Genomic DNA, 13,880 nt, shown 5'->3' on the forward strand with positions numbered 1-13,880 from the left:
TATGTGCTCCGTCTAAACAAGAAGTCTGAAGTCTGAAATGGTGCAGGTCTCTTGCTTGAGCAGGGGGCTGGACTAGAAGACCTCCAAAGTCCCTTCCAACTTATTATTATTATTATTATTATTATTATTATTATTATTATTATTATTATTATTATTGTTGTTGTTGTTGTTGTTGTTGTTGTTGTTGTTGTTGTTGTTGTTGTTGTTGTTGTTGGAAGGGACCTTGGAGGTCATCTAGTCAACCCCCTGCTCAGGCAGGAAACCCTATACCATTTCAGACATGTCCTCAGCCATTCTTAGATTAGTTGGGGATTGACTTTCCAAATCCTCTAGATTCAGTTCAGGGGTCTTCCCTTAAGCTAGCAGACCTTCATCATAATAATAATAATCATATTATTATTATTATTATTATTATTATTATTATTATTATTATTATTATTATTATTATTATTATTATTATTATTATTATTATAGTGTTGGGCTCTCCAAGAATCAAGAACAACACGTGGAGTTACTTGAGTACTTTCCTTTATTGTTCTTCACCTACAGACAGAATTTTTCCAGACTAAACCAGCTATTTGCAGAACTACAGATATACTCTGAGAATTGCTAGAGAGGAGCTATCTTAACTCTCTTCCTACCAACCAGACTATCTAAACTTTGCTGTCTCTTGGTCCTCTGGAATGCAGCCCCTCCCTGCTGGGAATCCAGGCTACATTCCACCTCATCTTGCTTTGTTTCTCGTCATCAGTTCGCTGCTGTCCTTGGAAAACCTTTACAACTCAACATCCTTACAACTCTTCCTGTTCTTGTGCGATGAACCCATTCTGCTTCTCGGGTTTTGCAGACTCAAAATAGCCTTGCTCTTAGTCACTCTAATTCTCTTATAATGAAATAATAATCTTTCCATTGTGAACCATTTCGGTAAGAGGGAAATACAGAAATATAACGCACGAAGAAATATAATCTGTTGATCTATAATCAATGATCACCTTTTGATGCCAGATACACATCACTTTTCAAAGGCTAGCTTGATACACAATTCAGATTTTCTTCCTTCCAAGCCAGTTTTAACAACAATTTTAACAGATGGTGTATATAACACCTACACATTTCTGGTGTATCCTGCTTCGTGGTGGCCTTCCTAAAACATCTGTCAATGCAGCAGAAGAATTCTCAGTCTTTACGAGGGCCATGATGGTGCTTTGCCCACTTTCTGTCCAGTTGGAGGTCCGAATGTTATTGACACGGGGGAATTGTAATTCCTTATTTTGGCACAATCATATTAGAATCTGACAAGCGTTAGAAGATATAAAACCACTCTCTCTGCCAAAATTGTCCAGTCCAGAATTTTATATTTTATGGACATCTGCGGCCACGGTGTGGACTGAGATGGTCCAGCTCTACTACGTATGCCCAGCTTTGAATCAGATGTGGGAATATTCTGGATAATTTAATTATTGAGAAATTTACCATTTTACTAAGTACTAAAGAAGGAATTTAAACTGGCCTGTTGAGAGGCTGAAGTTCTAGAAGCAAAGTTTGAACAAAAGCAGGAGACTCCATCCCAATCCAGAGAGACATAGGTTGTCCATCTTATCACAGTCTAATTCTACACTATGATTCCCCCCCTCTTTCCCATCTACAGTTAGTCCTCGGCTTACAACCAGAATTTTGGTCGCTAAGCAAGGCATTTATTGAGTGAGTCACGTCTGATTTTACATCTTTTTTTCCTATGGTTGTTAAATCACTACCTCAGTAATGTTGATTTGGAGTCTTAAGTGTTAAGTGAATTGGTTGTTAAGTGAATTATACGGTCACTAAATGAATCCAGCTTCCCCCATTGACTTTGTTTGTCGGAAGATGGCTGGGAAAGTCGGAAGTGGTGATCTCGTGACCCCAAGATGCTGCAACTGTCCTAAGTACATGCCAGTTGCCAAGCATCCAAATTTTGATCACCTGACCATGATCAAAATGGCCGTAAATGTGAGGACCAATTGTAAGTCTCTTTTTCCAATGCTGTTGTAACTTTGAATGGTTGCTAAATAATAATAATAATAATAATAATAATAATAATAATAATAATAATAATAATAATAATAATAATAATAATAAAAAATAAAAATAAATAAAGTTGGAAGGGACCTTGTAGGTCATCTAGTCCAGCCCCCTGCTCAGGCAGGAAACCCTATACCATTTCAGACAAATGGCTGTCCAATCTCTTCTTAAAAACTTCCAGTGTTGGAGCATTCAAAGCTTCTGGAGGCAGGTTGTTCCACTGGTTACCTATATTGTATCGTAATCACCCACAAGTCTTTGGTTTAAGTGGAGCAGAGAATTCTGCGGAGATAACAGGGGTTAACTAAAAATAAAACCAGAGAAATAGCAAGAGACAGTGCTACACACAGAAAGACATCTGCTGCTCTGTCGCTGTCCTTTGAAAAGTTTAAATAAACACAGCTCCAAACTCATCTCTTAGATGATTCATCTGGAAAGATGTTTTGGGCTAATCTATTTAAATGTCCCTGTTTATATGGGTAATGGGGTTTGTTTATCGTTAATGAAAGAAAAAGCACTTTTACATAATTTGGGGTCAGGTTTGGGAAGCTCCGGCATAAAACCTCGGTTTTTATGACTATAGGAAATGTGAACTTGTGAGAGATAAAATGGATGCTGAGTGTGTTGCTGGAAGAAAGGATGTCAGCTGAATAAAGAAATAAACTAAATATCAATCCAATTGTTTTTCCAATCCAGTTCTGTAAGTCGTTAACTCGCCTCTTCCAACATGGACTTGTAAGTAAAACAAGCCAGAAAATTTTGGGTTCAAATGCAGGCACTGCTACCAAGAATGTTAAAGATTAAGTGTCAGCTGAAACCAGAACTTTTCTGTTTGGGACTAATGGGAACTGTTTGGGATTAATGAAAAAACAACTAGAAACAGTCACGGAAGACTATTTTTACATACGATGACTGCTGAGAGACTACTAGATACATATAATGAATTGGTGATTTATGGGTTTGATCATCAGAAATGGGGGCTTATGGAAGAAGGAAATGGTGATGTAACCTTAGAGAGAGTAGGTAAAATGTAAAGCATAAAATGAATTTATAACCGCTGTCAAAAGGATTAGAAACCGCTTCTTTATAATATTTCTCTTTTCCCCCCTTTTTTCTCTTTTCTCTTTTTCTCTCTTTCCTTCTTTCTTTTCTTTTTCTCTTCTGTCTTTTTTAATTTACTGTCTTGCTCATTCACTATTCTTCACTTTTTCGTTTCTGTTCTAATATTTATATTGCTCTGTCTTGTTAAAAATTATGTATGTATGTATGTATGTATGTATGTATGTATGTATGTATGTATGTATGTATGTATGTATGGGTGGATGGATGGATGGATGGATGTATAAGCAAATCTTGTTATATTTCTGGGTGAGTTTTTTTGGTTTGGTTCCAGCATATTTGGAACAGCCTGAGTGCTTATCGTTAGGGTGTGTGTGTGTGTGTGTGTGTGTGTGTGTGTGTGTGTGTGAGAGAGAGAGAGAGAGAGAGAGAGAGAGAGAGAGAGAGAGAGAGAGAGGGAGGAGGGGAAGCTCTGAGTAATTTTTATGGAGTGAAGATGTTGGCTGGTGTATCTTGTTAAGCAATTTTGCTCTTGCAAACCAAAGAGCTGGACTGCAAAATCTTTCTGCAGCTGCTCCAGGAGTTCCAGTGGCATTTGGAAATTCCTGGCGAGTTGGAGGAAGGACAGCCAGCCTTTTTGTAGCTCTGGAGAGAGATGTCCTCTAGGTCAGCGATGGTTTTTGGGTGGAATTTCTGGGCAGCTCTGTCTGCTGTCCTCCTTGCAGCCCAGACATTCCCGCACACCAATATTAAAATAAGCCAAGGTGAGTTGTCATTTTTTTTATTCAACCAATTTGAACCAGGGCAACGCTAAGTGCTTTGAGGGGGAGGTTAATGCAATGAGACTATTTCAGCACCGGCTGCTAAAATGGATCAAAGCGAACCGTTTCCATTAGTTAAAGGGCGTTTTATTGGCATTTGGTTTCCAGTTTTTACTTACAGGTCACCAGTGGCTTTGCTAATATAGTCCCTCTTTTCTTGAGAAATGCCTGTTTTAACAGAAATACCGAATGTGCGATTGTTTTGAAATGTTGTCTCTCACCTTAAGGTTAAAAAATGCACGGATTGTTCAAACCAATTGTGGTAGCTATACACGACCACACTTTGTAGAAAAACTTAATCAATGGTAAAACAGATTAACTTTAGCATTTTGGGTGAATGAGCAGACATGTATTTAACCGATCTGGTTAAATGTATTTTGTGAAAACTTTGTGGTTATTTTTCATATTTTTTTTCTTGTGTAGTTGCTTGTATTCTCCTCTTGTTTGTTAAGCATTTTGTGTATTTTTTTAATTGCTTTGTTTGGGGAAGATTGCTTTGAAGCCTAAATAATAATTCTGGGACTTGTTTTGAAGTTTGTGGGTGCGTTGGGAGGCTGGATGTGTGTGTCAATCAACCCAAAGAATTGATGTGTTGAGAGAGAAAAACTGTCCCAACCGTAGACAAATTTGATATCTCCCAAAGATGTCCAGATGTTGCAGGTTTGAAAAGTTGCACCCATTTTTTTTATACCAATGTAATCATTCTAGAATTATATGGTATATCTAATCCAGACAGTATCTTTAATAAATGCGTTCCAACAAAAAATATTTAAACTGCATTTCCTAACACCGAGTGGATGCAGGAGTCAAACTTGACTCAAAGAGAGATGAACTTTTTATTGCTGTGACGCAGTGGTTGAAAAGTTCTGCATTGGAAGAAGTAGACCTGTTGTTGTAAAACTATTTGTAGGCATCTGGGGTCTTGCACCTTTTAACCTAGCTGACATCTGTAGGTGAAGTTAAAGGAGGTAAATTTGAGCACCGCTGGGGTAAAACCTTAGCCGAACCGGATCCTGTCCAGCAAGACATAATGGGATTTTGGTGCGGCAAATTGTGTGAACTCAGCCAACTGGAGTTGATTTAATGAACAATGACTTATTGTGATGTGTGCATTCAGCCACTCAAGATGTTGGGGTAAGGATTAGCAGACAGAGTCTGGGTGCCGAACAGAGGGGAAAAACTGAAGAAGAGGTGAGGTTTAGGGCATGCCAGCTAGTGAATGTCTTAACTGATGTACTCCATTTTAATAATAACCTTTTATAATCAATTTTAGTACTTGTTATTGCTCCTCAGACAGCAGAGCTATGTTTTAATTTTTTTCTTCTTCTAAGGAAGGCTGGAAAAATGCCCCCTTTCCCCAACACTTACTATTTTAACTGTGTGCTTTGCATCGACAGCATCTCTGTATTTGCACCTTGGTGGAGCAATTCAATGGGCTTGACTTACGAACTGTGTCTGGATGGCTGGCTCCTTTTTATTCCTTCCAACCCAATGGAATCTTGGAAATATATTGTCTAAAGAGGCTCAGGGTCTGTCCGTCTGTATAACTGAAAACAAGACGATAATTCCCTGTAAACAGAAGAGAATTAGACTAAATTTAGAATGCGTAGCAAAGCCAGGGAAAGAAAGGTGGAGATTAAAGTTGAGTTGGATCTTCCTGGAGTCTGCAGAGAAGAAAAATCCTGAATAATTTCCCAATGCATCCCCATGGATGATGCCACTGCTGCTGATTCCTCCATTTTAAGCACCTATCCTTTATGGTCCCTTCCCTTCCCTTTGTTCTCTCTTCTCTTCTCTCCTCTTCTCTTCTCTCCTCTTCTCTTTGTTCTCCTCTTCTCTTCTCTTCCCTTCCTTTCTCTTCCCTTCCCTTCCCTTCATTCTCTTCTCTCCTCTTCTCTTCTCTTTGTTCTCCTCTTCTCTTCTCTTCCCTTCCCTTCCCTTTATTCTCTTCTCTTCTCTTCTCTTCTCTTCGTTCTCTTCTCTTCTCTTCGTTCTCCTCTCCTCTCCTCTTCTCTTCCCTTCTCTTCTCTTCCCTTCCCTTCCCTTCATTCTCTTCTCTTCTCTTCTCTTCCCTTCCCTTCATTCTCTTCTCTTCTCTTTGTTCTCCTGTCCTCTCCTCTCCTCTCCTCTCCTCTCCTCTCCTCTTCTCTTCCCTTCCCTTCCCTTCCCTTCCCTTCCCTTCCCTTCCCTTCCCTTCCCTCTCTTCTCTTCTCTTCTCTTCTCTTCTCTTCTCTTCCCTTCCCTTCCCTTCCCTTCCCTTCCCTTCATTGTCTTCCCTTCCCTTCCCTTCCCTTCCCTTCCCTTCCCTTCCCTTCCCTTTTCTCCACTCCCCCAAACCTTTTTCAGGGTCCAACAGCAAATTGGTCCAAGGGCAGAGACGTCCTTTTTGATTATCATCCTCTCTGAGTTCAAAGCTTGATGGATTCTTTACTAAAGACCATTGACAATTTAACCGGACAGGTGCTAATTAGAAATTGGCCCGCTTGCTTCTTCTTCTTCTTCTTCTCCTCTTCTGGCACATTCAGCCCTGAAATTCCTGGGGGCACTTTTTGCACACCAGAGTTAATCGAATTAGCCTTACCTACTGGGGTAACTGGCGCTTGAAAATCAGAAGGCCAACCAGTTCAGATGGCTCCCCTTTGCATTCCAGAGGACTTTTTTGTTTTCTGGAAAGGAATGCAGAGATGCCGAGGGGTGGACGAGGTGGGACGGCTTAGAAACCTCTGATTAGGATTTGAATTTAGCGCTATGCTGCTTGATGTTTTTTTTTAAAAAAAGGAAGGCATTGTAACCTGACTGAATCCTCTCCGCCGATTTAGGATTCTCAGTGCTGGTCAGCAGCAAATGGCTTTCCCAGCCTGGTCTGGAGAACGTGGAAGTTCTTCCTTCCAAGTTGGTTTCAACCATTAAGCTATGGCCATTTTAAAACAAATGGGCCGGGCCTGGAAAATGTTGGTGCATTTATCTTACATGGGGAATCTTTATCTAATCTGTGGAGTGGGGAAATTTTAACTTTGGTATCCTCCTATCTCCTCTTTTAAGCCCCGCTCTGTAATTCGGAGGTATAGACTCAACAGCTGGCCGTTGTCCTATCTGACAACAGGGAGAGATAGAACGGCTTCTTGACCCTTGTAATCTCCACTCTGATAGCCAGTGTATATACATAACATGCACGTATGTATATAAATCTATAGGGAAAAAAGAGTGTGTTAAACTACTGCTAATTATGGCATTATTATGGACTTTGAAAGAGAGGGGGGGGGAGAAGGGGAAGGCTTGGGAAACGATCATAAAACCAAACCCCCAGATTTTGATCCAATTGTTCAAAAGACCCTTTTTTTTCTTTTTCTGTTCTGGTCTCTTGTAACAACTGATCTCAACAGTCTGTAGTGATCAATTCATTAAAGCAGGGGGTCTTCAAACTTGGCCCTTTTGTGACTTGTGGACTTCGACTCCCAGAATTCCTCAGCCAGGCACGCGTGCCTGGCTGAGGAATTCTGGGAGTCGAAGTCCACAAGTCATAAAAGGGCCAAGTTTGAAGACCCCTGCCTTAAAGCCATTCTAAATGATAATTCACTAGGGCATACAAGAATTGTTTTGCCCACCTGCTATGTAAGAAAAGTCTATTATCTGTGTGTTGTGTGGCTGGGGGAGTATGTAAACACACACACACACACACATATACACATAGTATAATCCTAAAAACAATCTTAAAAACAGATGAATGATTCCTGGGTGCATTCATGGTAAAAATAAACGAAAGTGAACACCAGGAAGAGTTAAAAACTATAAAGGTTTTAATAAATTAGGATCCAAGCTTTCACCGGCCACTGCCGGCATCTTCAGGGATCTATGTAGGTCAATGGGAGCACACTTTTATGATCAAACCACCTTTGCACCCGGCCCATGGACGCTACCATGGGACTCCGTCAGCCAATCGCCGTTCTGACTCTGTTTTTGTTTTGTTAACTAATTTGCCTGCGCTGTTCCTATCCTTGCACAACTTGCCACCGCTATTCCCCTCGCCCTCATAATCTATATACATTGGTACCTCAGTGCTTCTCATGAATGGGTTCAAACTCACAATATTCTGCCAATGCAGCTTTGCAATAAAATAGCACCAGCTCATCAGGTTGCGATGCCTGTCTGTTTTACTCTGCGAGGCTGATAAGAGGTAGGACAAGCCCAAAGCATATGAGTTAATATTGGCATCTCTCAATATCGTTAGGTAGGGTTGCCCGAATAAATCTAAAACCTCAGGCAGGACGGGAGAAAGAAATATACAAATATGTACCATGTAAAACTGTCCCATCTTTTCTCCCAAGCGTTGCCAGAGTCGATCCTGTCTTATTCTTGTCCTCTCTTCTGGACCGAATATGAAGGCTACTGTTACCGGTATTTTCCCATTAATAAAACTTGGGCAGAAGCAGATCTGTACTGCGCAGAGTTTTCCATCGGCTTAAAATCAGCCAAATTAGCATCTATTCACAGGTAAGAACCATCGAGTGGGCTACTCTCTGTGTTTCCTGCTCTCTGTTGTTATGGCGGATTATAGGTAAGTCCTCGACTTACCTGCAGTTCCTTAAGTAATTGCTTGAAATGACAACGGTACAGGAAAAGGTGATTGATGACCATGTTTCACACTTACGACCATTGTGGTGTCCCCATGGTCGCAGGACGAAAGGTAGATGCTTGGCCACTGAGTCATATTTATGACAGTTGCAGAGTCCCGGGGTCCCACGATCCCCTTTTATGACCTTCTGGCAAGCAAGGTCAATGGAGGAAGCCAGATTTTCTTAACAATTGTCAGAGCATGCCCAGTCTTATTGCTCTGAGGTTTACCCAGGAGTAAATGCAGTACACAGTGGTTTGTGTTTAAATGTGGTTTATATTACACTATATCTACGAATATACACTAGAAATAAAACACACACACGTGGTGAAACAGCAAACTCCAATACAGAGCAATTACAGCAGTCAAAGGACAAGAGAGAGAAAAACTCCAGCAAAAAACCCCTCCCTTTTATACTCAGACTCTTAAAGGGGTACACACACCTGCTGAGTTATTCTTATTATTGCATCGTCCACATTACATTATATCTTTACATAAGCTGTTTAGCTATTTAATTATCATCCTGACAACTTAACAACTGTCTCACTTAGCAACAGAAATTTTGTGCACCACTGTGGTTATAAGTCAAGGACTACCTGTAGTTTCTTCATTTGGATCCTAGCATATCCAGCATTTATGATGGCACTGAGTAGCATTATAGTGTCCTGGGAGGACAAGCCCAAATCATATGATGTGGATTTTCCATGTAGGAGCAAAAAGGACACAATCTGGAACCCCCCTGCCTAATCTTTAAATTATGTCCTTAGAGTGGGTTTTTTTCCCCTCGACGGTTGTTAAACTAATGGTTGTAAGTCTCTAGGAGTAGCAGTATTATATTTGTGGCTACAACTTACCGAGTGACAGTATCTTCACTAAATTCACTTTTTGATGTTTATATACGGACCAGCATCTTTAAGTATCCTTTTGATCCTTAAAAACTAGAAGACAGAACTGGTTAAATAATAATTGTTTTTTTAAAAAATTATCGGTGAATTTGCAGTTAATGTTACCTATCAATATAATTTATCAACTATAATAAATTTTCATGTAATATATCTGTCTGGCAGCTGGGAAGAGAACGTCTTCGTCTACGACCTTGTAAACAGCAGAGTGCCTGGTATACCCACGGATATCTGGATGGGATTGAACGATCTTAGACAGGTGAGAAAACTCCCATTTTTGTGGGCTCCTTGGGGCTCTCTGAGCTTGGTGGCCTTCTTCAGACGTTTCATGACAAACTAGGTGACATCACCAGTGCTGGAAGGGAGTAAGGTTTACTCTCTGTTTATATACTCTGTTTATATACAAGGAACCACTATATACTAGGGCAGAGGTCCCCAACCTTTTGGGCACCAGGGACCCGTTCCGTGGAGAGAGGTTTTTCCACAGACTGGAAAGTGCGTGGTTTTGTGTGCTGCCTGCATCTTGCGGATGGGGCTTTGCTTGTTTGTGTGGACCGGTTGCTGGCATGCCGCGGCCCGGTACTGGTCCACCGACGGGGAGTTGGAGACCCCTGTACTAGTGGCTTGCCCTGCCAATGTTAGTGCAGTGTTTCTCAACTTTGGAAAGTTTAAAATGTGTGGACTTCAACTCCCAGAATTCCCCAGCCAGCAAGTCCACATATCTTCTAGCTGGCAAGGTTGAGAAAGACAGTTTTGGCGAGCATAACAGTAGCTTGAATGTTTGCAATCTCTGCTCGCATTAATGTCTGAAGATCGTGATTAAATACAGACTCCAGAAGCATCGCAGTGGGAACTGGAATCTAATTTGTATGTCTGTAATTTCCTCCCACGCTGAATCTTGAAACAATGGTTCAGTTGCAGGCTGGATATTACCATCAAGAAAACAGACCTTCCTCCATCTCTTGGAAGCAATCATTTGAGATGCTGGGCATCGTAGCACCGTCTCCCATCATAGATCGTGGCCTTGTCTTTCTCCTAAAACTTTTTTTTTATTCCAGCCAATTTATTTTGCCCTTGGTCTCTCATTCAGACAACCGTTGTTTCATAGCTTGATGGGGGGGATTGGAAGTGGAGATTTACACTTGTGTTTGTGTTTCTGCCTCTAAGTCAGTGTGTCTCAATCTTGGGGGCTTTAAGAGATATGTGGACTTCAACTCCCAGAATTCTCCAGCCAGCATGCTTTAAGACAGGGGTAGGCAACCTTGGCTCTTTTATGACTCGTGGACTTCAACTCCCAGAATTCCTGAGCCAGCATGGGGGAACTATGGCTCCCTTTATGACTCTTGGACTTCAACTCCCAGAATTCCTGAGCCAGCATGGCTCAGCTTGGAAACCTCTCCCTTTCCCCTCAGCATGGCGGGCTCAGGAATTCTGGGAGTTGGAAGTCCATGAGTCATAAAAGAGCCAAGGTTGCCTACCCCTGCTTTAAGAGATAAGTGGACTTCAACTCCCAGAATTCCTCAGCCAAGTTGCCAAGGCTGAGAAACACTGCTTTAAATGTCCTTGCTTTTCCGCTTTGGAGGATTTGGAGTTGCGTAGAGTCCTCAGGCTACCAGTTGCCCACCTCTGCCCCAAGATTAAAGCTCCAGTGATCTCTTTGGCAGGAGAGCAACTTTGAATGGACAGATGGCTCTCCATATGACTATAACTACTGGGATGGCAATCAGCCAGATGACGGGATCCACGCTATACCGGAGGAGGAAGACTGTGTGCAGATCTGGTACAGATACAGCAGTGGTAGGTGGCATCTGAGTCTCCAATATGCCCTCTTCCCAACCCAAACCCTTCTGCTATCAGCAACATCTGGACAGAAGCAGTTAGGATTCCTCTTTTGTGTGGGAGCATGGAGAGTCCAGGACTGTGGTCTTCAAGGTTTAGAAAGAGAGCGGAGAAGAAGGGAAGTGGGAAGGGTCTATATCCATATTCCTCAATCTGGGCAAATTTCAGCTGTATGGTCTTCAGTTCCTTAGCCAACGTGGATGTGCCTAAGAATTCCGGGAGCAGAAGCTCACACATCTGGAAGATGTCCAGTTTGGAAAAGACTAGGCTAGTTTCCCATCCCATCCAGCCTCAAGGTCATTCTTGCCAGCATCAGCAGATCAGATGTCCTGGCATATTAAGGCCCTTTCCCTGTCCTTGTTCCCCAAGTTGTGGGTGCCCCATTACTGGAGGTTTTTAAGAGAAAAATTGGACAACCATTTGTCTAATGGGGTCTCCTGCTTGAGCAGGGGGGTTGGACTAGAAGACCTCCAAGGACCCTTCCAATTGAGAAAGTTAGAGAAGCAAAAGAGAAAGCACACATATAAGGAATTCTCCACTGAATAATATCCAAGCATCCTTAGGTATGTTAGGGTGGCACCGTGGGCAGAACCGGTAGCTAATGTTTTGTTGCCCAGGCCCAGAATGGACTTCCGGAAGCGGCATCCACACAGAGAACCGGTTGTTCGCATATTTGAATCCCACCACTGGCACCGACCCTTATAGTCAGCAATGGCTAGCAGAGTAAAATCCACAGGGACTCCTTTCTCCTTATGTATGTTAGTCCTAGGATCTGGACTTTGAATCCTGGGTTGCATTCTCCGCCTCCCACCTGTCTGAGTCAACAGGCACATGATTCCTTTTCTCCTGGCCTCGCAAGGGTCCACCATCTGTCCATTGTTTACAAAACAGCTTTCTCTGGCATGAGAATTGGAGATTCCTGGCTCGCCAGCTTCACCCTTTATGTTGAGGCTGGTTCTCTGGCTTTATGCTGTTTGTGGAAATGTTGTGGTCCAGAAGCCCGACTTTCCAGAGGTCTAAATTGGGGATACAAGTGCCCTAGCTGGGGTGCTAATGCACAGTGGTCTTTTCTACATACCCGCCTCTCCTCGGGTCAATGCTTCTGTGCATCCAATTGAATTGAATTGCATACTTTATTTGGCCAAGTGTGATTAGACATGCAAGGAATTTATCTCCGGTACAAAAGCACTCAGGGGTACATGCAAAGCAGCATACTAATAATGCCAATAAAAGGGGGAGTAAAGAAGATAAGAAAGATAAATAATAATAATACAGAATAGAATAGAATAGAATAGAATAGAATAGAATATTTATATGGAATGGAATGGAATAGAATATTGAAGATTAGACTATACTAACTGGAATAGAATAGAATAGAATAGAATAGAATAGAATAGAATAGAATAGAATATATGGAATGGAATGGAATAGAGTATTGAAGATTAGACTATACTAACTGGAATAGAATAGAATAGAATAGAATAGAATAGAATAGAATAGAATAGAATAGAATAGAATAGAATAGAATAGAATAGAAAACTGCAAGTGTGTTTTTTTTATAGCATCGCTGCTTGATATAGTGTGCCTTCACACACAACTTCAATTTGTAAATAAGCTGCTGCTGGCTGATGGAGGTTTAAGCTAAGCTTTTCACCAACAATGCTTCAAGTTCGTTCGTTCTTCTTTAAAAATATTACAGATGAAAGACAAAAAAACAAATAAATAAAAATAGAAAAATACCTGCTCAAAGAAGAAGCCATTAAAAAAAAAGAAACAAAAATGTATTTTTGCAGATCTGCAGAGATCAATAAATCCTTCGCTGTGGTCACCCACGACTGATGGATGATCCATTATTGTGCATGATCTATTAATCAATACTGCAGCCCCCTAAATGGTTGGAGCCGTGTGTTTGTAGAAGCCTATCTGATTCTCCTCTCCTCCTTTTTTTTTGGTCTTTTTATAGCTTTACGGTCCTGGAACGACAATAGCTGCAGCCGAGAATTTCCATTTGTGTGTAAGATCCCATCCTTGGCAGCTGATTAACTGACTTCCTGACCCTGGAGAAATGAAACATCTGAGTTTCGAACGATCAGCTGGAGTGAAATGAGTGTTTGTTTTTGGTGTTGTATTGTGTTGTTTGTGTTCTTCTCCTAGGCATCCTTTACCAAATGCTGCACTGACTCATGTCCTCTGAGAAATCATTCTTGGATCAGGGCTAAAAAATATTGGAGCAGGAAGATTGACATGTGTTAGTTTACGGTAGCCTCAAAATCAGGAAGAATCCGATAGCTCCTTTTCTGACTAACCCGGTTTATTAAAATGCACCAGCTTTTGCCAGTTTCTGCCTTTGGTGAGCTTAGGGGTCTTCTCAAAAGGCTTTTGTGAGCTTGTGCCTTTTAATAAAGGGGGTTAGTCTGCAAAGATGCAACTAAATTACTGAGGAAAGATAGTAGGAGCTTCTGGGTCTATATAGGGTGGGTGGGTGGGAGGCAAAATGTAACTCCACCAATTGGAAAAATAGGAATGTCTTTCCTTTTTTTTTTTTTTAGTGTTCACCAGCTCAGCTTTAGAGTGATGGAGGGATTGCAT

The 13,880-nt window shown here is 41.4% G+C and overlaps 1 protein-coding gene across 1 annotated transcript; it reads left to right on the plus strand.

Annotated features, from left to right (window-relative positions):
• Window positions 1–3,790: 3,790 nt before the first annotated feature.
• On the plus strand, window positions 3,791–13,334 carry CLEC19A (C-type lectin domain containing 19A). Its single transcript, XM_015826503.1, has 5 exons — window positions 3,791–3,881; window positions 8,264–8,429; window positions 9,618–9,711; window positions 11,117–11,249; window positions 13,255–13,334. Exons 1-5 carry the CDS (start codon window positions 3,791–3,793, stop codon window positions 13,332–13,334), a joined length of 564 nt encoding a protein of 187 aa, XP_015681989.1.
• The last annotated feature ends 546 nt before the right edge of the window (window positions 13,335–13,880 follow it).

The sequence above is a fragment of the Protobothrops mucrosquamatus genome, unplaced genomic scaffold (assembly GCF_001527695.2).
Source record: "Protobothrops mucrosquamatus isolate PMUCROS unplaced genomic scaffold, P.Mucros_1.0 scaffold_209, whole genome shotgun sequence".
Classification (NCBI taxonomy): Eukaryota; Metazoa; Chordata; class Lepidosauria; order Squamata; family Viperidae; genus Protobothrops; species Protobothrops mucrosquamatus.

Bases quoted from the DNA above. Each gene is read 5' to 3' on its own strand.
- CLEC19A (XM_015826503.1), top strand. From the start codon at position 3,791: ATGGTTTTTGGGTGGAATTTCTGGGCAGCTCTGTCTGCTGTCCTCCTT. The intron at 9,712-11,116 runs GTGAGAAAACTC...TCTCTTTGGCAG, and splicing joins GATTGAACGATCTTAGACAG to GAGAGCAACTTTGAATGGAC. The intron at 11,250-13,254 runs GTAGGTGGCATC...GTCTTTTTATAG, and splicing joins CTGGTACAGATACAGCAGTG to CTTTACGGTCCTGGAACGAC.